The 21,711-nt window shown below is 37.4% G+C and overlaps 1 protein-coding gene across 1 annotated transcript; it reads right to left on the bottom strand.

Annotated features, from left to right (window-relative positions):
- Positions 1 to 2,870: 2,870 nt before the first annotated feature.
- Positions 2,871 to 5,227, bottom strand: LOC148933398 (uncharacterized). Its single transcript, XM_089059929.1, has 2 exons — positions 3,652 to 5,227; positions 2,871 to 3,514 (listed from the first exon to the last, which is right to left on the bottom strand). The coding sequence occupies exons 1-2, from the start codon at positions 5,225 to 5,227 to the stop codon at positions 2,871 to 2,873; spliced, it is 2,220 nt and encodes a 739-aa protein (XP_088916055.1).
- Positions 5,228 to 21,711: the final 16,484 nt, after the last annotated feature.

Consider the following 21,711-nt stretch of genomic DNA (forward strand, 5'->3'; position numbering starts at 1 on the left):
ATTTTTGAGACGATTTATTTCCTTGTTTTAACAATTTTTGCTTTAATTTTAAGTATTTTTGGTTTTGGTTTAATTTTGTGCTTTGCAAAAATTTTCGCAGGTTCTGACCTCTCCGTGGCGACCGCCGCAAGCTCTGCGGCGGTCCGCCACCTGAACGCTGGAAAGCATCTTTGACGTGCGGCGACCGCCGAACAGCTGCGGCGGACCGCCACCTGGGCACAATTTTCCAGCGCGATTTTTCGAAATTCTTCGAATTTTCGCCCCGCTCAACCTCTACGCGAAATTTTTCAGGGTACGTTTTTTTCCAGTAGTATACTCACGTCCCTACCGACTCTACAAACTTATTTTACACTTTGTTGTAAATAAGTTTGGGGGGATGAAGTGGTGGATCGTGAGTTTAGGGTTTTCTTTTTGTTGTTAGTTTGTTTTTGCTTTAATTTTCCAAAAACCCGTAGGAGATTTTTGTGTTCTAAAAATGTTTTCTTGAATCCATGTCATGAACATAACATGAAGAACTTAGAAACACGCATGCTTAGGGACACATTAGACCGAGTTGCCAATGATATTATATTCCATCTATGTTTAAGTGTGGCTTAACGTTTTGATATGATGGTTGGGTGAAAAGGTGCATAATTAGTGAATTGCTTGTTCGCCTTGAATCGTGCTTTTACCTTGTGAGATTTGAGCCTTAAATTCTTTCTTGTGTGATTTATCTGTATGCATGTATATGTTTCTAGAACTTGCTCCTAGTCTGCCTAAGTTTACATAGTGTTTAAGTTGATTTAGGAGGATGTTAGGCCGTCTTTTCTTAGCTACTTTTATATCCAAAATTTTCGACCCTCTCAAATTTTTCCTTTGGAGCCAATTTTGAGCCTTTGAGCCTTTTCTTTGGAAGCCAAAATAAATGGGGGGACAATTCCTTGGGTTAGTATAGTTTTTGTTATCTTCTTTTGTAAAGGAATTGGAGAGATAAGGAGGAAAGTATAAAAAGTAGTGTGCTTAATATTAAGAAAGTACAAGTTGTGAAATTGAGAAAAATTCCAAATATGTGCTTGATCTTAGGAAAAAAAATAGAAAGGATGTGTAAAAAAAAAAAAAAAAAAAAAAAAAGAAAAAAAAAATGTGTGAAAGGTTGTGAAAAGAAAATAAAATCAAAGGATTGAAAGTAAATTGAAGGAGAAAAATAAAGTGTTAGAAGTGCCTTAAGTTTTAGAAAAGTGGAGTCATCTTAACTCTACTTGGGATATTTTTATATTTGAGTCACTTTTTAGCCAAATATTCCTCACCTACCAAAGAGCCTACATTACAACCGAAACGAAAGACCTTTCGGACTTTTGATGCTTAATCACATTGAGTAGAGGAGGGATTAGACTTTGAGCAAGCCTATGGTAAACTTTGCATGATGCATGATTTGAGTGATTTACACTTTACCTTTATACACTTTGAGAGTGAGAGAAAGAACACTTCCCATCTTTGGAAGTTTGCACTGTTTTAAGGCCATTATTTGGTCCGTTTTTGTTATCAAAATCACTCTACATGTCCATTATTTGCATATTCTATACATTTTGGTATTTTGACGTGTTTTGTGAGAAATGTGCATATTTGAGCCGAAAAGGGGAGTAAAAACGCATAGTCTGGAAATCTGGAGTCAGACGGCGACCAGCGACCGCCGCGAAGTTGTACGGCGACCGCCGGCGCCCGGCGGTCAGAGCTATGTGGCGGCCCGCCTCGGAAATTTACGCTAGGAGAAGAGTCTCGCCCGGCGACTGCCGGAGGACATGTGGCGGTCCGCCACCGAAGGGTCAGAGTCTCTGGACTCCAACGCGGCGACCGCCGGCCAAGGTGCGGCGGCCCGCCGGAGAAAGGCGGCGAATCCGACCAGCCCTAGATTTGCTCCAAGATTTACCAAATTTTGAAGATCTTTTCCTTCTATGATGAGGAATAATCTTCCCCTATAAATAGGACCTCAAGCTTCATCAAAAAGGAGTTTTTCACACAACAAGAACACATTCATAGAGAAAGAGAGTGACTACTTGCAACATTCATAGAGATCAAAAGCTAGAGTACTTCAATTGTGCAAGGAGTAGGAGAAGGATTTCAAGAACATCAAGAACGACAAGGATTCAACCTACGGGTTTTATTTGCTTTAGTTTTATGTTCAAATTGTTTTTCCTTCAATCTATGTTTTTAGTTTATTCAGTCATGTGTAACTAAACTCATAGGAATCTAGGGATGTGTTAGTAGCAACTTTGGTTATACAATTCCGTTTTCTATTTAATATCCGTTTTGTTTTTACTTTGTTTCTTCCCTAAGTTAATCATGATGCTTCATAATTGAGTGACACAATTATGTATGATTCAATACAACTTGCTTCATAACTGTGACAGAGTTCTAGCGAGTTAGATCCACTTAGTAGACACTACAGTTAGCTTCCTTTAAAACGGCACTGTTAATTGAGAGTGAGGACTTTTCAAGGGTCTTAGGAGCTTTTTGGAGTTACGTGTTAGGATTGACAACCCTAATGTTAGTAATCAACGTTTGTATCGCATGAGCATAAGCTAGGTGACTCGTCCTTTCAAAGTATTAACTGTGCTAGGGTATTGTAGTTTGGAATTTGTATAACCATAAAAGTGAAAGCACATCCCTGGAATTCCCCTTATCTCTATACTTTTCTCTTCGTGATTTGCTTGCATTTAGTTGTTTATTGTTTTTAATATTTACTGTTTTCAAAAGTTTCCAAAAATTCTTGTTTCTCCAGATAGTAATTGAGTTCTAGTAGAAGATAGACAGTTTGTGTACATCTTCCCCGTGTTCGATACCCGGTACTAACCTTTTGCTATACTATACCTACTCTGTATACTTGCAGGTATTTATAGTGCAAATAAAAAGTGCTTCACAAGCACATCCCTAAGATGATTAGCATGCTCTTCTACACTCTTACTATAAATCAAGATATCGTCAAAATACACCACCACAAATTTTCCAATGAAAGGACGAAGCACATGATTCATCAAACGCATGAAAGTGGAAGGAGCATTAGTCAATCCAAAAGGCATAACAAGCCATTCATATAAGCCAAATTTGGTTTTAAAAGCGGTTTTCCATTCATCCCCTTCTTTCATGCGAATTTGGTGGTACCCACTTGCTAAATCAATTTTGGAGAAACAATAAGAGCCACATAGATCCTCAAGCATATCATCTAACCTAGGTATAGGGTGCCTATACTTAATGGTGATCTTATTGATGGCTCTACAATCCACGCACATTCTCCAAGTCCCATCCTTCTTAGGTACCAAAATAACGGGGACGGCACAAGGTGAGAGAGATTCTCGAATCAAACCTTTGGCAAGGAGCCCCTCGACTTGCCTTTGAAGTTCTTGAGTCTCCTTTGGGTTTGCTTTATATGCCGCCCGGTTGGGAAGAGAGGATCCCGGTACAAAATCGATTTGGTGCTCAATCCCTCTCACAGGTGGGAGCTTGTTTGGAAGCTCGTCCGGGAAGACATCCTTGAAACCTTGCAAAACACTTTCAATCAACAAAGGACAAGGATTAGTGTTAGTATTTAAACATAAATCGTTCGGACCATGAGGAGAATGGTTGAACGGCTTTTTAGTGCCCACCCAAGGTCGGGAGTCCTAGCTAACAAGCAACCTTTTCCCTCCCTTGCTTGTGGTTTTTCTTGTTTAGGTACTTTATTTTTACTCTCACCACCCCCACTCTCACTTGGCTTTTTTAGCTCACCCTCACTCACAAGCCTTTTCTCTCTATCCCTTTCCCTTTCCCTTTGTAGATGTTGATGTGCCTCAAACACATCCTTAGATAAGAGGGGCTTCAACCTAACCTTCAAACCATTCACCATGTAGAAATATTCATTGGTGAAACCATTCTTATACACCCTCCTATCAAACTCCCAAGGCCTTCCCAACAACACATGACAAGCCGTCATTGGAATGATATCACACATCACCTCATCCTCAAAGACACCATTCTTCAAGGGAACTAAGCATTGAGCCTTCACCTTTAGCTCTCCGGACTCCCCTAGCCATTGAAGCTTGTAAGGATTGGGATGTTTGTCAACTTTAAACTCCAACTTGGCCACCAATTGTTCACTTACCACATTAGCACAACTACCTCCATCAATAATCACCAAACAAGTTTTAGTTCGTACCTTGCAATTCATATGGAAGATGTTGCACCTTTGCTCCTTATGCTCTTCAAGGTCGGGTTGTACATTGAGCATCCTTAGCATCACTAGTGTCTTCAATCCCTCATCCTCTTCCTCCCCACTAGAATATGACATACGCGGCTCCACACTTGCCTCCTTGCCTTCTACCACTCCATCATCCTCATCCTCACTATGCATGCTACCATCTTGCCCAATAACCATCACCCTTTGGTTAGGGCACTCACGTGCATAATGATCATAGCCCTTACACTTGAAACATTGCACCTTGCTATTTTCCGTTGAAGAAGGATTTTTGTTAGCTTGTGGGCTCGGGTTTGGCGATGCCTTGTATGGTGTCTTGCCTTGAGTAAAAGGTGAACTCTCCATCTTCTTGGAAGGGGTACTCCACTTGTTTCCTCCCATCCCGGTTTGGTTAGAGGCCACCCTCGCCTTGCTAAGAGCCACTTCTTTTCCTTGCCTCTCAAAGGTTTTGGCAAAACTTAGTACTTCCCCCAATGTGATTCCCCTTAAAGCCTCAATTTGGACTTTATGCTTCAACGAAGTGTTGAGACCATGGATGAATCGGTCTTGAGTGGATTCCTCCGATTCATTCACTCCAATCTTGTTCATCAAGGCAAGAAGTTCATAGTAGTAATCCATCACACTCATGGATCCTTGCCTTAGGTCTTGAAGTTCCCCACGAAGCTTGTGATAATAGGACCTAGGCACAAAGGACTCCTTCATGATTCGGCACAACTCATTCCATGAACGCACATCTCCCATCCTAGCTATCCTCCTTTTCCTCAACACATCATTCCACCAAGTATTAGCATTACCCCTAAATTCGGCCAATTCAATCTTTCCCTTGTCACCCTCGGAATAGTTGTGGAGGGAGAAGATTTTCTCCACTTGAGATTCCCACTCCAAGTAGGCCTCGGGGTCAAACTTGCCATGGAATTCGGGTAGGTTGAGTTTCAAGGTCTTTGACGGATCGTCAAACCTCGGTCGGGGCTCCTCCTCATAGTATCTATCCCTCCTAAATCTATCCCCATAAGGCTCCATCCCTCCATGTTGGTTTCCTACCCCAAAACGACCATATCCCCCATTTCCTCCTCCAAACCGCCTATTGACTCCATTACTCCCCCCCCCCCCCCAAACCTTCCATTCTCCAAATTGTTAACCCTATCCCGTACATTCCCTCCTTGCCACCCCTCATACTCCTCCTCTTCCACATTTTCCTCCGTACCCTCATTGGGCACGACGTTGCCCATAGGAGTGGGAGGCCTCGTCCCCCGTTCTTCCTTCCAAGTGTTGAACTCTTCAAATAGAGTGTTTTGGGTGGCAAGCATGCGAGCTTCAGATTCTTTTGCCCGAACATCCATTTGGGTCATCAACTCTTGCTTGAATTCCTTCATCATTTGTGCCATCATGCTCACAAGATCACCTTCGGGTTTGGATCTACTTGAACCCGCCCCCTTCCTTACTTCCTCCTCATGGACGTCCCCTATCTTGTTAGATCGAGTAATAGGAGGCATCCAAGTTACCTACAAACACAAGAAACAAAGACTAGAAACTAGCCTTAGATATTAGCAAAATAAGAAAAGAGATTTAAGAAGCTAACTCACCCCAATGTAATATCCCAGCACCCCCCAAGTCACTCACCAATGTCACTCGGTAGGTTTAGAATATAGTGGGGCTAGTATCACACACTCTTGATCTAATTCCCACTCGTTGGCGCCCGGACAACTCAATCAAGGTATACACCTCAAGAACATATGGACACCAAGTAGTAAATACCAAAGTAATAATGATTAAACATATGAAAGCAAAGAAAACTAGGCCTAGAGCAAACACACACACTAAAGAACACAAGACATGGGATGAAGCTTTATGCTGAAATCTGGCTGATCTTTATGAATTTTTTTGGTATTGATCCCCGCGCCCAATTTGGATGAATTTTAGTGGATAGATTCCCAAACAACTCTAGATCAAGGGAAAAATAGCCATATATAGTCAGATTTGATGATTGGATATGTTTTGTATGGTTTTCCCCAACTATGCCAAAACAGGGCAATGATGTTAATCTCCACGGTTAACTAGGCAAACGAAGGAATTTTTTGATGAAATTTTTCAGGTACGTAGGTCACATAACATAGATCATACACACCAAATTTCAGCTTAATCTAAGCACAATTGATCAATCCGATCATCCCAACAAAACAGAGCAAAAACAAAAGACCAAAAGGAAAAATAACCCAACCCAAAGCAACAAAAGATCAAAGACCTAGTGGGTACTAGGCTCTGATACCAAATGATGTGGATCCATGTATTTTATGATACATTTCCCAAGGATTACCCAATTAATGATGCTTGATCTAACTATTTTTGGGAGATTGATTTTCAATTTATCAACACAAGACACAAGATAATAAAGATCCAACCAACAAAAATTGAATCTAAACAAGAATGGATGGAAGATTTGGAATGGAAAGCATGTGTATAAAGATGAGATAAGAGAGCTACAACCATAGGACCTTAACCAAAAAGATGGAGACAACCCTAGCCAACTTTCATTAGCTCTATCACCCCTTGGCTCCACTACTCAATGGATACACTCCATTGATGCATACCTTTACTTGAATCAATCAAAGATGGAAACAAGCAACCTTCAAGGAAGGAATTGGATACAATCCTCAAAGAGGAAACTCTCTAGGGTAGAAACTTTAATTCAGCAAAAACCTAAGGAAATGGAATAACATCAAGAGGTTTTTATACTAAGGGTCCAAAAATAGAAAGTTGGCCCACAAAATCTAAAAACGGCAGAATCGCCCGGTCGGGCGTTTTTCACAGGCCAAAACGCCCGGCCCGGGCGTTTTCCCTGTTCCCGGGCGAATTTCCACACTGAGCCGGGCGCGTGAAACGCCCGGCCGGGCATCCTCCTCGCGTCCTCAGGCAATTCGCCCGGTCGGGCGATTTTCACATGTGAAAACGCCCGACCCGGGCATTTCTTCTGAAATCTCCGGCCGGCCCTCGTTCTTCAGCACGATCCTCAACTTTGGCTCATCCGTCCTCCTAGGCTCCTCCCGCTTGGACTTTTGAATGAAAGTTGCGAGTCCATCCCGAAGCCGCCTCGTCATGGCTCTCGTCATAGGTCCACCAAGTGAGGTCGTATCAGATATTTATAAAGGATGAATGTTTGAACTTATGAATTTTGATGATTATTGACTTATTGGTGATGGATGAAAGATGTTAATATATATAACTTATGAATTTTGTATTTTTCAAAGTTTGTAGTTATTTTCTTTTAAATTCGAACTACTACAAGAATTTTGTATTCCTAAAAGTTTGTAGTTATTTTCTCTTAAATTCGAGCTACTATAAGAATTTCGGAATTCTAAAAGTTTGTAGTTATTTTTACTTGAATATTAGTACTTCAACTTGGTATTAAATTTGAATTAAATAATATTACATAAATTCTAAAAGTTTGTAGTTAATTTAAAAAAATAATCAAAATCACAATTGGGACTGGATACCCGATTTTTCGGGATTGGATACCTGAGTCGGGTATCCGGGTACCCGGAATAAAATTCTGGTCGGGTATCGGGTGTTGGATTTTGGGAATTTCAGGATCGGGTACCCGAAAATTTTGGATCGGGTATCCGCGGGTACCCAATTTGGCAGGCCTAATAGTGATTACACTAACACATTAGCAATTCTAATTATTTAGTTCTATGTTCATCCGACTTAAGCTCTACTAGCAGGCATTCCTATTGTGTATAAACACTCATGTCACAAATATTGTATTGACACATAAAATATAAACCACTCAAAGTCATCACCAATAAGAGATTAACAATAATCAAAGTAACAACCAAACAGTTAAATATAAACCAAGCAGTTCTAAACATTAACCAAAACAAAAAAACTACATAGAGTCAATTACTTTCATCCCTAGAGATTCTATAAATTTAGCTATCCATAGAAAAATAATCTATATAAATATAAGCAAAATAAACTAGATAAAACCAGGAAGAATTAATCTTGCTATTGTTTGATCTCCCTTGAATTCTTGCTCCTTGTGGAAGATGGAGGAATTTATATGTAAGGTAAGGGATGAAATTAAGGCTCTAAGATTGGTGAATAATATGAATTAGGTTATGAGGTATTTATAGGCTTGAAAAAAGTTTGGAGAAGGTAAATTGTGTGCCCCGTAGGTTAACGAAAAGATTTGTCTTAACAAGGTATCATCTTCTTTCATTCCTTGAATTTCCACCTAAATTCTGCACTTGACAGCCTTGCGCGACTTTGATAGAACGACCATAACTTTCTCCACATAACTTTGAGATGATCAAGGTACCAACATGAAGCACTTTTAAAGACAAAGAAAATGATATGTAGCATGCCCTGATCGGACTTTAGAATCGCCGTCAAAATGAGTTTGAACAATGGCTGTCATGCGCGACCGGGCCCAGCAAGCCGCTGGCATGGGTCCAGCGTGCCGCTGGGTTGCGCTTCAGTTCAAACTTCCAGATTTGACGTTTTTATGGCTCTTTTCAGCTCTATTTTGCACATTTATCACAAAACACGTCAAAATACCAAAATGTATAAAATATGCAAATAATGAACATGTAATGCAACTTTGACACCCAAAACGAACCAAAAATAGCCTTAAATAGTGCAATATCCGAGCGCATCACTTTATGTTCATATTGATATTAATACAAACTCATATTTAAATTAAATCGACCCATTTATTTTTAGAAGTTTGCAAACAAATAAGTTCATTTAAGGCCCATTTCATTTCAGCAATAATTAACCTTTCTTTTATTATATATATCTCACTTATTGACTTCAAATAAAACAAACTTAACCCTAAACATACAAGAAAGACCTCTCACTTTCTACTCTATAAGAAAGGGAGAGAGAAGAAGTAAAAAAAGATCAATAACCAGCTCTCTCTCTTCAAACTACAATCATTACAAAGAAAAGAAGATGATATGGCAAGCATGGATGACTTCTAAAGTTAGAGAGAGAAGAAGGTGACATGGCAAGCATGTTTGGCTACAATGCCTACTTTGTTGCGCTCTGAAATTAGATTTTTTTTAAAATGAATGTAATTCGTTCTTTTGAATGGTTGCACATTAATCATATGCCTTGTACACATTCTATCATCTAGGTAATGCAAAAGTATCAACCATATGTATGCTACACATTCTACACATTCTTTCTATTAAATTTGTGAATGCAAAAGCATATTCACAAAATAGGTTAGAATCATAACCCTAATGGGTGTACATTAACTCTCATACCTGCTAAATTTCTGATCTATGTTTATGTTCATATTAATATTAGAGACCAATAACAAAATCAATAGCCTCTTTTGGAATTATTAATTACAGCTGAGATATAGATAGGGGAGAGAGAGAGATTCATTATTGTCTGCAGTTTTCAACAGAGAGAGATTCATAGAACATTATAGATTAATATTATAGACTTTTTAACTTATATTCTAGATTTTGAATATAAAACCTAACACATTATTTAACTTTATTCAATGAGACCTTGCATTGGAAACAAATGAATCTATTGCTATGGATTTGCAAGAGTGATTTTTGTATTTAGCAAGTTGTTCCCCTATCCCTCTAAATGTTACTACTATAGGTATCTCTCTATCACCATCTCTATTTGCCTTATTTAGTCTCTTTTAAAATGTGATATTATTCAATCTTATTTTTCATGTTCTAAATATGTGATGTTATTCTCTTACTATTCTTATCACAGGTACTTACATAAATCATATAAAACCAAATACATTTTCTAAATTATAGGTTTTACATTTGAAAACTAACGTAATTTTAATCTTTCTTTATGTAGTAATTACATTGGAAATTGCAGAAAATATGTATCTGTCTCTTTTGGAAACTACAGTAAAAAAAATGAATCTCTCTCTATCTCTCTCTCCCTATCTATATCTGGATCTCTATCTCTTTTTCCATTGGTCTCTTTCTCTGTTTTATTATAAATGTTGTAAAACTGGAATTATATTCTCTCATCTTGATATCACAGGGTCTAAGAGGAGTGTTATATTGCTAACACATAACTTAATTGCTAACTACAACTACATAATAGTCATTAGATATTCAAATTAAGGGCTTAGATCATTAATCCCTAAATGTCAATACGATCAACGAAAAACGTCAATAAGACCATATGATTAATTCCAAAAAATATCAATAGGGGTATTAATGTCAATTAACTACATGTTTAGTTATAACTAACTTTTAAAAGAAATTCCAAAACTTTAAATTCATATAACATATATCAAATTAAAGATAATTTCATAAGGGCTCCAATGATATCATACATGCATATGTTCCGACGTAAAAACTTGAAAAAAATTTCAACAATTTTTAATTTTTTCGTACAAGCAGAAATGTCAACATACTATATAAAATATGCAAATATAATACATGTAGAATGTCAATATAAGCAATGAGTTAACATTCTTAATGCATTGTGTTGACATTCTCAAAGCATTGTGTTGATATTTTCGGAACACTATATTGACATTTTCATCCAAAACCCTAATTTGGAGTTTTTTTTTATCTTTTTCGATTTAATTAATAAAAATGAAAATTACACGTGGCAAATTGTAGACCACACGTTTCTAAAATCGTATGGCCTTAAATTAGTTGTAGTTAGCAATTAAATATTGAGTTAGCAATTGATCACTACCCCAGGGTCTAATATTGTGATTTTATATTATAGGTTCTAAATATTTGTGTAACATCCCGGAATTTCGAACCCTAATTTTTTAGCCGGAAAATTTCCTAATTAATGACTTAAAAGATGTGAATTTAATGAGGAACGAAGTTATGACCGAGTTGTGTCTAGGGTTGCGTTGGAGGTTTGAAAAGTCAAACTTATTGAATATATAACGTGGCATATGAATATTTGAATTAAAGGTGAAATTATGTGGTGAATTATTTGTTTAAGGATGAGTGAGATTTTTAGGATATTCCCATAAATACTATAACCACATTTTTCGATCCCTACTATTATTGGAGTAGGAATTCTATTTTTCCGGATTTAATTTATTTCTTGGGATATTTATCAAATTAAATCCAAAGCCTAATTATTCTCTATTTCTTAATGAGAAAAATCGACACCCTATTTATTCTAGGTGATTTTCGAAAATCACCTATTTTTGGTAAGGAGGAATTATTTTATTTGTTTAATTGATCCCTTATTGATTTCCTTCCATACCTAGAATTAAATATTCTAGCAAATCTTACCATACCTCAAGGAGATCTTGCCATATCTTATTCTAGTTAATATTTAAAATCCATTCCTTGTGGGAGAAGCAAAACTAACGCCTATATCTATATTATTTGGGAGGATTTTTATTTTATTCTGCTCCGTGGTATTTTATTCTACTCCGTAAAATACCAAATAAAATCATAGGCTATTTAAAAGCCTATGATTTCGAAAATCCCCTTTATTTCTCCTCAAATTGGCGTCAATTCCCACCCCAAATATCCTCCATATCTTCTCAAATCTTTAATTTATTTAATAAGAGATATTATTTTTGCACTCTATAAATACATGAGAAAAATCCTACACCTAGAAACCAAAATCACGCCCCTCTCCCCTTCTCCACATTCACACTATTTTCTTCCTCTTCTCTACTTCACAATATTTATTTTATTTAATTGTGGAGAATCAAATCTTCCCAAATATTGTATTTAATTACCTAATGATTTTATTGAACCCTATAAATAAGAGAAACCCCTAACCCTAGCCATCAAAAAAATCGCCCCCCACTCCTACTACACGCCCCTCTCCCTCTCTTCTCACTCTCTCAACTTTCTTCCATAATTCTTCATCTTGTGAGAAGAGTTAGAGTTTGAGCCTCAAGATTTTTGAAGAATCAAATCTCTACTTAGTTTCTACCGTTCGTTTGATAAGAAAAGGTACCTACATATTAATCTTCTTCTTTCTAACCGATTAATCGGTAATCTTGAAACCCCCCACGCATCTAGAATGAGAGAAAGTAGGTTAAATGGTATAAGGAAAATATGGGCGCGTGTATGTATGTGTATGCGTGCGTGTGTGCGTGTGTGTTTGGTGACGTGTGATTAACACTCATGTGTGACATAAGTCGATGTTAGATCTAAAGATTGTTGAGTGAATAAACATATATGATGGATATGTCTTGTTTTGAATGACAATTGTAAACCGGGTCGGTGGGAAAAAAAGGGGAAGCGTTGAGACATGCATGAGTTAAGAGATTGATGTTGAAACTGATTGTGATATGTGCCTATGTGATTAAAAGGTGAAACCTCGGTTGCGAAGCCAGATAACGAAAGAGAGAAACGTATTTGAAACCTAAGCAGTCGAGGTTGGCTTTATTCTTAAACTCTTTTATGTGCAAATTTATGAATGTGGAGAGATAAGGGCGGTTTAACTGTTATGCCATGCCTCTGTCTGTTTTGTTATGGTATTGTGCCCCTGATGCCCAGTTTGAGAGTTCGTTCCATTGGGCTATAGGGTTATGGATATGTATAAACGAATTCGGGTCTGAGTAGGGCCGCAAACCCTATCAGGCTGTGTACACGGTGGGATCGGGAGCCGTCTTTGCTAGTCGGCCGGTCTCGTGGGCGAAAAGTGTGGCCACACTTTCGTCGCACCATGGAAATGTTATGATTGTGGAAATTGATGAGAAAGTGGGGAGTTTTTTGACTGGCCAGTCTATGAAAATATTTTTGTGATACTCGATGATATTTATTTTTATAATTGTAAAACTCGAGTTCACTATGGTAAGGATGGCATAACTTATAAAATGTTTTGGCAACGAGTTCACTGAGTATTTCAAAATACTCAGCCTTGCATGTGTTTTCCTTATGTGCAGGTTGAACGATGACGAGCGGTGGCGGGTGTTGAGCACATTAATTAATTAAGATGGATATTTTGAACTTCGAGTGTAGTTGTGTCTTCATACATAGTTGCACTTTCTCTTGGTTGCTTCCACTCAATTTTTGAAACACTTTAGTATTATTTGGATATTTTGCACTTGTTCCTTTCGGTTTAGAAGCTTGAGACTTGTTGCGGTTTTTGTTGAATTTATGTCAAACCCTTGACTTTTGATCATAGTCATGGTATCCTTTCTTCAATGATTTCTTTCTAGGTTAAGCCGTTGACTTATTGCTTTGATAGTTCCTTTAATACTTTGGTCAAACCTCTTTAATTGAAACCCTAGCCTATGTTTTTATTGATTTTAAGTCCGTTTTGGTAGCAGTCGTCGTATTTATTATACCCTAGAAATCAGGGCTGTTACAGTTGATATCAGAGCCAGGTTTCTTTCCGCTCTGGACCCAAGAGTCTTTTCAAAATTTATCCTTGTAACCATTTACTAATGTACTAAATATGGAAGGCTCAACACCGCAACTCGTCCCGTTCAACCACGAAGAAAGAGGTACAAAATATTACTATGACTTTCGGATGAAAAATATTGCTCTTGAAAATTTCGGTGGGAAATGTTATTGTTATGAAAATGGAAAGCATGCCATAGGAGTTAGAAATATTGTGTGAATGTGAAGCGATGCTTCCCGAATGGTGATCCGTCAAATATTGTATGAGAGCTTGTGAAATTGTGAAATGCGATTCCATGGAATATTGATTGACTGAGTGTTACTATCCACATAAATTAATGTCCGATGCTTGTTATGCAATGGGACACCAAATGATTTATATGAATAAACATGTGGATTGTGCAATATATGGATGGCGTTTTATGTGGTGAAAATTCATGACCGAGGAAGTGCGAGGTATCGTGAAGAACCACTATGAAAGTGAAATGTGGAACTTTGAACTTTGTTGCTAACGTAGGAGCCATATGAAGCTTGAGTTAGGTAATGATTGAATATATGTAGAAGTATGAGACTTCAAGCTATACTTGAAATTATAAAGTGCCTAAGAAGTAGACCAGTCTGAACGTGCTAGAATTTAGTTGTAAGTTGACAACTGCAATATCACTTTCCTGAGTGATAGAACCAACGAAAATATATATTTCGAACTTTGGTGTATCCTTACAATGGTGAGATCATACCTAAGATCTAATAAAACTATGCAGTCTTGCATACCATGCCAAAGTGGCAATGCGATACAAATACGACGACGTTTATGACACCTTAAGACCACATGCATAATGGTAATCGAAAATGACTACGTGACATGGCAAGAAGAAGATTTTGAAGATGTGACCATCAAAAATAGTTATTAATTTCGACGATACGATGAATCTCAACTTGGAATCCACGGTTTCATAGAACGACGTTGCCATGATCAGGCTCGGGAAAAATGTGCGAGGGAGTGCGACCTTCGTAGTTAGAATGACCGATTTTTAAATCAACAGTACTTACTTGGATCCTAAGTTCTTTTCGGGACGTTTTGAATAGCCGTGAGCCCTTGTCTATTTAAACATCTTGGTTGACTCACAATTTGCATGTGATGTCCATTATTTATTTTCCTATATTGAGTCATGACTCACTTGACTTGAAAATTTGTGTTTGCCCTTGTAAATTTGGACATCTTGATTGAGTAGACTTCTTTAATTCGTCATTCATAAGGACGATATTTGATTTTATGAGCTTCTGTCATTGAACTTCATTCCTAAAGTTGTTTATAATTATGACCTTCAATATGATCACATCTCCAGACCTGTTTTCTTCAAAAGATGGAATATTCTTCTTGGAATTTTTGTTCACCTCTTCATTTCTCCAGTTCTTTCTTGCAGAAGTGAAATTCTTTTTAGCTCAGTGATTTTTCTTTCTGCAACACCAAGTTAAGGCTATGATGTGATTCCATTTTTCAATAACATGATGTCGTTGAACCATTTTAGTGCTACTTCATGACATTATGTCTATGTTCCTAAATCCTGCCACGACTGATTATTTTAGGCCTCGACATGTTTGGACGATATCATTCATTGCTGTCCGAAATTTTTTTCAAATTTTGATCGGGCAGTCTGCTATGAAATTTGAGATTTATTGCAGTTTCATCCTGTTTTCATGACCCATCCCATGTTCTTTCGAGCTCTCGTAAGAAATAATTCTCAAGCTCTATGGGTTTTCTTGATACCTCTAAACTTTATAATTCTCAGAATGGACGGGTTAAGTCCAATGGAACTTAGTCCTTGCTTTATTTCGAACCAATTGTCAATGATGAGATTTGAAAGTGTCGAGCTAGAAATGTTGTTCTTGTTTCCTTGATTAAGATGGAGCCTTTCCGATTAAAGACATTCTTAGTTGTGCTTCTTTGAGTTGAAATCAGTTTTTATCCAAGGCTGTTTGATCAATTTTCGAAATTATTGATACTAAACTCAAGGAAATGTTAGAGTTGTGCTTTTGGATACACACGAGGAATAAGTTCCTATGGCCAATCGCGCGTTGAAATTTATACACCAACTAAAAGCGTCGACATAACCAATAAACGAGACGTTAGATATTCTGCGACAACGAACTACCTGCCACAAGCAGCTAGAAGATCGAACTTAAGAAATAACCTCTTGAGAAAGGAAATATTCTTACGAGTAGCGGATATCAATGCATGTATAACGAAGCGGAGGATTTAGATATTTGTTATAATCGGATGCTTGGAGAAAAGATGGTGGAATAATTTCTTGTTGGCACCAGGCTCGAAATCAAAATCGTTATAAGAGGCGATATGGAAATTTGAGGAAAAGTGTCAGTTTGAAGAAGATGGTTGTTTTGAAAGTAGATGCAAAATGTTATTTGTTACATGCTTATTTTGAAGTATGCATGACTTTCATTGTGATAATTTTCGATCCATAAGATGATAGTGTCTTCACCAGTGGGTGGGACAATAGAAATCTCTCAAATGTGCTCGAACGTAGAAATCGTGCTAGGAGAACATAAGTTAGTTTCTCACGATTTGCAAGTTATGGCGATGGGAGATATCGACATAATCTTAGGAATGAATTGGTTGACCGCGAACTTTGCGACGATTCATTGTAAGGAGAGGCAAATATCCCTACAAGCTCCGGGTACGGAACCCATCGTGTACCACAAAATCTCGATGAACCGGCGAACCGCTATAAACTCCGCACTACAAGCCACTGCGATGATGAAAAATGGATGCCCTGCCTACCTTGTCTATCTCCACAGAGAGGAGAAGGAGGAAAGGAGGATCGAAGACGTCGCTGTCGTACAAGATTTTCCTGACGTTTTTCCCGAAGTGTTACCTGGACCGCCGCTGGATAGGCAATTAGAATTCACGATCGACCTCGAACCTGGAGCCGCACCTGTATCCAAGGCACCGTACCGAATGGCGCCTAAGGAATTGGAAGAACTCAAGATACAACTGCAAGAGCTCATGGATTTAGGTTTCGTTAGGCCTAGTGTCTCGCCGTGGGGCGCACCGGTACTCTTCGTCAAGGAGAAGGATGGGTCAATGAGGATGTGTATCGACTATAGAGAGTTGAACAAATTGACCCTCAAGAGCATGTACCCACTGCCGAGAATAGACGACATGTTCCATCAACTCCGAGGAGCCGTCGTGTTCTCAAAGATGGATTTAAAGTCTGGATACCACCAGCTGAGTGTACGAAAGGAGGATATACCGAAGACCGCATTCCGTACAAGATATGGTCACTATGAGTTCGTCGTGATGTCGTTTGGTCTAACGAATGCCCCAGCGGTATTTATGGACTTGATGAACCGGGTATTTCACCCATACTTGGATAAATTCGTCCTAGTATTCATAGATGACATTCTAGTCCACTCGAAGGATGAGAAGGAGCACGCAGAACATCTACAAATCGCGTTGGAGACGTTGAGGACCGAGAAGCTGTACGCCAAATTCAGCAAGTGTGAATTCTGGCTGAAGGAAGTGAACTTTCTGTTGGGGTTTGTATACTAAAAGATGCTTCGAGCGTACATGCCTTTGTACAGTCAGCTTGTGCATGTATACGAGAAACGCCACGTCCACTTGTTTGCCTAATTATGAGAATAAATAATATAATATAATGGTTTATTATTGAAATATAATAAACAAGTCTAAGGCTTTTTACTAAGAAGGTCAAGTAGGGAAATTCGATGAATCTCCTCATGAGTTTTCCAGTAGGGGACTTGGCCAGATCTAGTAAGAAGAAAAACGTATTCACAACCTATATAGGCTTTGGCTACCTATTGGAACGGTTGCGGTGTTTGTGATAATTCTCTCTTACCTAAGATGAGATTAGTAACACCGGTGTGGTAAAGCACTGAAAGGATCTAATCCGAAATGTATTCTTTATTGCTATCTACTGAAAGAATATATTTCAAGAAAGTTTAGTATTTTCTAGTCTATGATATTAATATCAATATTTTTTATTCAATCAAACGCCACTTTGACTTATCAATATCTGAGAGTTTGTACGTAACTCAAGTTCATGATATCTTGGGTGGTAGTAATTGAATAACATGAAGGTATTGGAATATTATTTCATAGAATTCGCGTGCCCAGTGTGGTATGATTAAATCCCTAAGGGGTGATCCCCAAGAGGTGTTTGAAAGATGAATTTATTATTCAGAAAACTGCGCAGTTGGAATTTATTACACGAATAATAAATAAAGTTTCAAACTAGAAAAACTCTTTGGAGAATTAATTTAATTCTAGTCACATAGCAGACAAAAGAATTAAATTGATGGATCAAGATAATCTTAAACGCGGGAAATATTATAAAATAAAATGGACCCAAGTTATTTGTAATTTGGTGATTTAAGTGGGAGTGCAATATTATTCTCTAGTGGAATAAAATAATATTCCATTGATAATATATTAAATCATGGGTCATTTGATTTAATTAGTAATTTATCTAATGGGTGAGCCCAACACTTAAGTCATTCCATGGATCCCCTTACTAGCCCAATAAGGTCCACTATAAATATTGAATGAAAGGGAAACCCTAGAATACAATCCAAGACAACACAAAACCCTAACCCTAGTGCCTAGAAATCGGCGCCTCCTTCCTCTTCCTCTTGGTCTCGATTTTCGAGCCATAGTTGTGGGAGAATTTAGGTTTTGATTATTGTTCTTGATCTATCCTAATTCATAGGATTAGATCTAGACAATTTGGTGTTTGTATTGGTTTTCCCTAGATCCATTCAAAGTTATTTAATTGGTTTTCTAAGATCCGCCCACACGGATGGAGAACCAATGACGAGGGAATAGTACGGAAGATTCGTGGTCGATAAACCAAGGATCTCCGGGTGGTGCAGCTAGCAACGTCAATCCAATGATGGATTATGAGGTAACAATCGAATCTACATCGAATATGCATGATTATGTGTTTATTTGATGTTATATCTATAGATCTATGTTAATTGCATGAAATTGGAGTCGAATGCATAATCAACTAAATAGATCCGTTCTAGGACCTGTTTGGTTTTCGTGTCTTCCGCTGCGGTAGTCCCAACAACTGGTATCAGAGCCAATTTTTAGGCTCTGATTATGTATTTGATTAATTGAATTTTTCGAAAATTATAGTGTTAAAACTTGGGATTTTCGAAAATAATGCAATATGTGTTGGATCTATGTTTTTCTTGATTTTATTTTTGGATCTATGATATGATGTTCTAGATCGATGAAAGAATATTATGAATCTTGAATTTTATTCAAGTTTTTCACAAAAATATTCTAGATCTATGATGAACATCATTAGATCTATATATTCTAAGTAATATGTACTAGATTATATGTTTGATGATTACATATATGTATGTGTTTAAGTGAATATATGTTTTTGAATCAAGAAATAAAGTGGTCCATGATTGAATACTTGGATCGATGAAAGAATATTATGGATCTCGAATTTTATTTGTGTTTTTCACAAGAATATTCTAGATCTAAGCAAGTATTCATTAGATCTATAGTTTTATGTTCTTAATATGCTAGATCTATTTAAATTGCTAAATGCTAGATGTTTAAATATGCATATTTGATATGAACATAAAAGATTGTTACAATTAAGAAACGATTAATTAAGATTTAAGATCGCGGTCAAGCGTAGTGACCGCGATGAATCGAGTTAATTAAAAATCGAAAAACAAAAAAAAAAAAAAAATTAAACTAGGGTTTCGAAAAACCCTAGCTTCACGCCGACCGGGGATCGCTACGGAGGCGGAGCTCGGGGCGGCGGCCGGCGATGGTCGTCGACCAGAGGGAGCTCCAGTCCAGTGGGAGTGGCGGCTGACGGCAAGCAGGCGGCGGAGCTGTCGGAGGCGCGTCGGATCGATTTCGATCCGACGGCGTGGGCCTCCGGCGGCTGCTGCAGCGGCTGTCTGACGACGACGGCACTGGAGGCGACGAATCGGCGAGGCGGCAGCGCTGGAGGCGCGTCGGGTCTGCCAAGATCCGGCGACGTGGACCTCCTTCGTCGCTGCAGAGGCTGATCGACGCTTGCGGTGGCCAAACTCGGCGTTTCCAAGCGACGGCGGCGGTGGCGTGCGGTGGCTCCAGGTGGCGGTCGACGGTGGTGCAGTGCCCGACGTGCAGAGGCGGCGGTGGGGTCAGACGCAGCAGCAGCCGCTGCTGCAAGGCCCGGTGGCGGCCCAAACCCTAATTAGGGTTTTGGTCGCGTCGTCTCGTTCTTTGTTTTTCGTGTTTTCGTTTCGCTTCTTAACACGCAAGCTATTTATATGGTTTAAAATCCTAAACCTAGAATAATTAAAATAGCTTGTGGTAATTAGAATGATTTTGCAATTAAGTCAAGATTCTAATTTAAAGAGAATAATTTGTCTTCTTTAAATATTGCCAATTGGAATAATTAGTCAAATAATTGATTTAATTTGTTAATTAGTTGATTTTGGTGGATTGTGTCCATCTAGATAATATCATGGTAATTAACATAAGGAAATTCAATATATGTTTGATCTAATTTTTGGCTTTTCCATAATAGAGTGGAATTTTAAAAGAATATTCTCTTAATATGCTTTCATGCTTTAATTTTAAGGTTTAAATTGAAAATTGTCTATATTTTAATTGGTGTGTTATGGAATTATTTCCTAGATATATACCTAAGGAAAAGACATGAGTTTTTCAATTGTTTTAAACCTTGAAAATTTTGAAAATTACATAAGTAATAATTGGATGGATTTTAATTGGAATCCTATTCCTAGTTGAATTTTGTCTTTAATATGATGTAGGTGAATTTTATTTCATCTAGATAACATCGGATTAATTAAAGAAGTGTAAAATTCATTTGGCATTAACATGCTACTAAAATCCTAAATTATTAAAGTATTAAATGATTAATTGGATTTTAATTGGAATTCAATTCCTAGTTTAATTTGAATTTTATCTTTAATTTTGATGAAGGTGAATTTGTTTCATCTAGATAACATCAAATGTGATTTAAAGGTATGAAAATTCATAGAGCATTAATTTTGCTATTAAAATCCTTAATTATTTATTAAGTTGAATTTTGTCTTTAATTTTGATGAAGGTGAATTTTATTTCATCTAGAAAACATCATTTTGAATTAAAGATGTAATAAGATTCTTCTTGTCATGTGATTTTATGAAACCTAAGAGAAATTTAGTTCTCAATTTTAATCGGTGTGTTTTAAATGGATTTAGTCTTAATTGGATAGATGCGGATTTATATATCCAAGTGGGCATTTTAAATTGAGACTTAGCTAATCTTTTATGATATACACCTAGACATTAATTTTAGGATAAGGATGGATTAATTCTATCTAAGTAAATCCTAATAGTATTAAAAGGTAATTCTAATAATCAAGATACGTTATTTTAACTAATAATGTATGATTGTTTAAGATTGGACTTAATGTCTAGATAATCTTGTTTATGTGAAGATGGAATTTTAACTCTATCTATTTATTTTAGATGCTTAATTAAATGATCAAGTTTCGTCATTATGTTTATGTGAACCTTATGTAAATGTGTTTACATGTTTTATTGATGAATGATGGATATTTAATTTGAGTTATGATTTTATTTGTTAAAATCTAGTTTAACTCGTGCATCGCCTATGTACTTATTGCCTTGCATGCATAGCTAGTACATGTTTAATTATTCTTTGAATGTGGATACCTGCCTTATCTGCTTAAGTGATAATTAAACTATTAAAACCACCAACAAGAAAATATGAAGCGATAATTACAACACGTTTGTATATGGCCTCCATAAAATTGGTCTTAGTGCGAAGTAGTGATCGGCCTGTCTTTACGGGAGGAACATTACCAGTTCGTAAGTTTTGACTTCTCTAGATAAAGGTTATTAAAATCGTAAAATTAGTTTTTCAGTAATATCGCGACTGGTCTTTACCGGAGCAATATTGCTGTGAAATTATAAGGATTGTATTTTAATAATGCTTAGAGGGAGCTATAGGAGGAGGTGCTTGTCCGGTTCGACCTTTATTTAGAGGAGTTCACGCACAAGTAAAGAATCCTTAGTGCTTAATTTTATGGTTATACGTTTTAGCATTGTTAGTCAGCCATGCCATTCTTATGGTCTCTTGACTAT

The sequence above is a fragment of the Salvia hispanica genome, chromosome 1 (genome assembly GCF_029641045.1).
Source record: "Salvia hispanica isolate PSC_SH4W2 chromosome 1, Shi_PSC_v1, whole genome shotgun sequence".
NCBI classification, from domain to species: Eukaryota; Viridiplantae; Streptophyta; class Magnoliopsida; order Lamiales; family Lamiaceae; genus Salvia; species Salvia hispanica.

Bases quoted from the DNA above. Each gene is read 5' to 3' on its own strand.
- LOC148933398 (XM_089059929.1), bottom strand. From the start codon at position 5,227: ATGGAGCCTTATGGGGATAGATTTAGGAGGGATAGATACTATGAGGAG. The intron at 3,515-3,651 runs GTTGCTTGTTAG...GTGTTTTGCAAG, and splicing joins ACAAGCAAGGGAGGGAAAAG to GTTTCAAGGATGTCTTCCCG.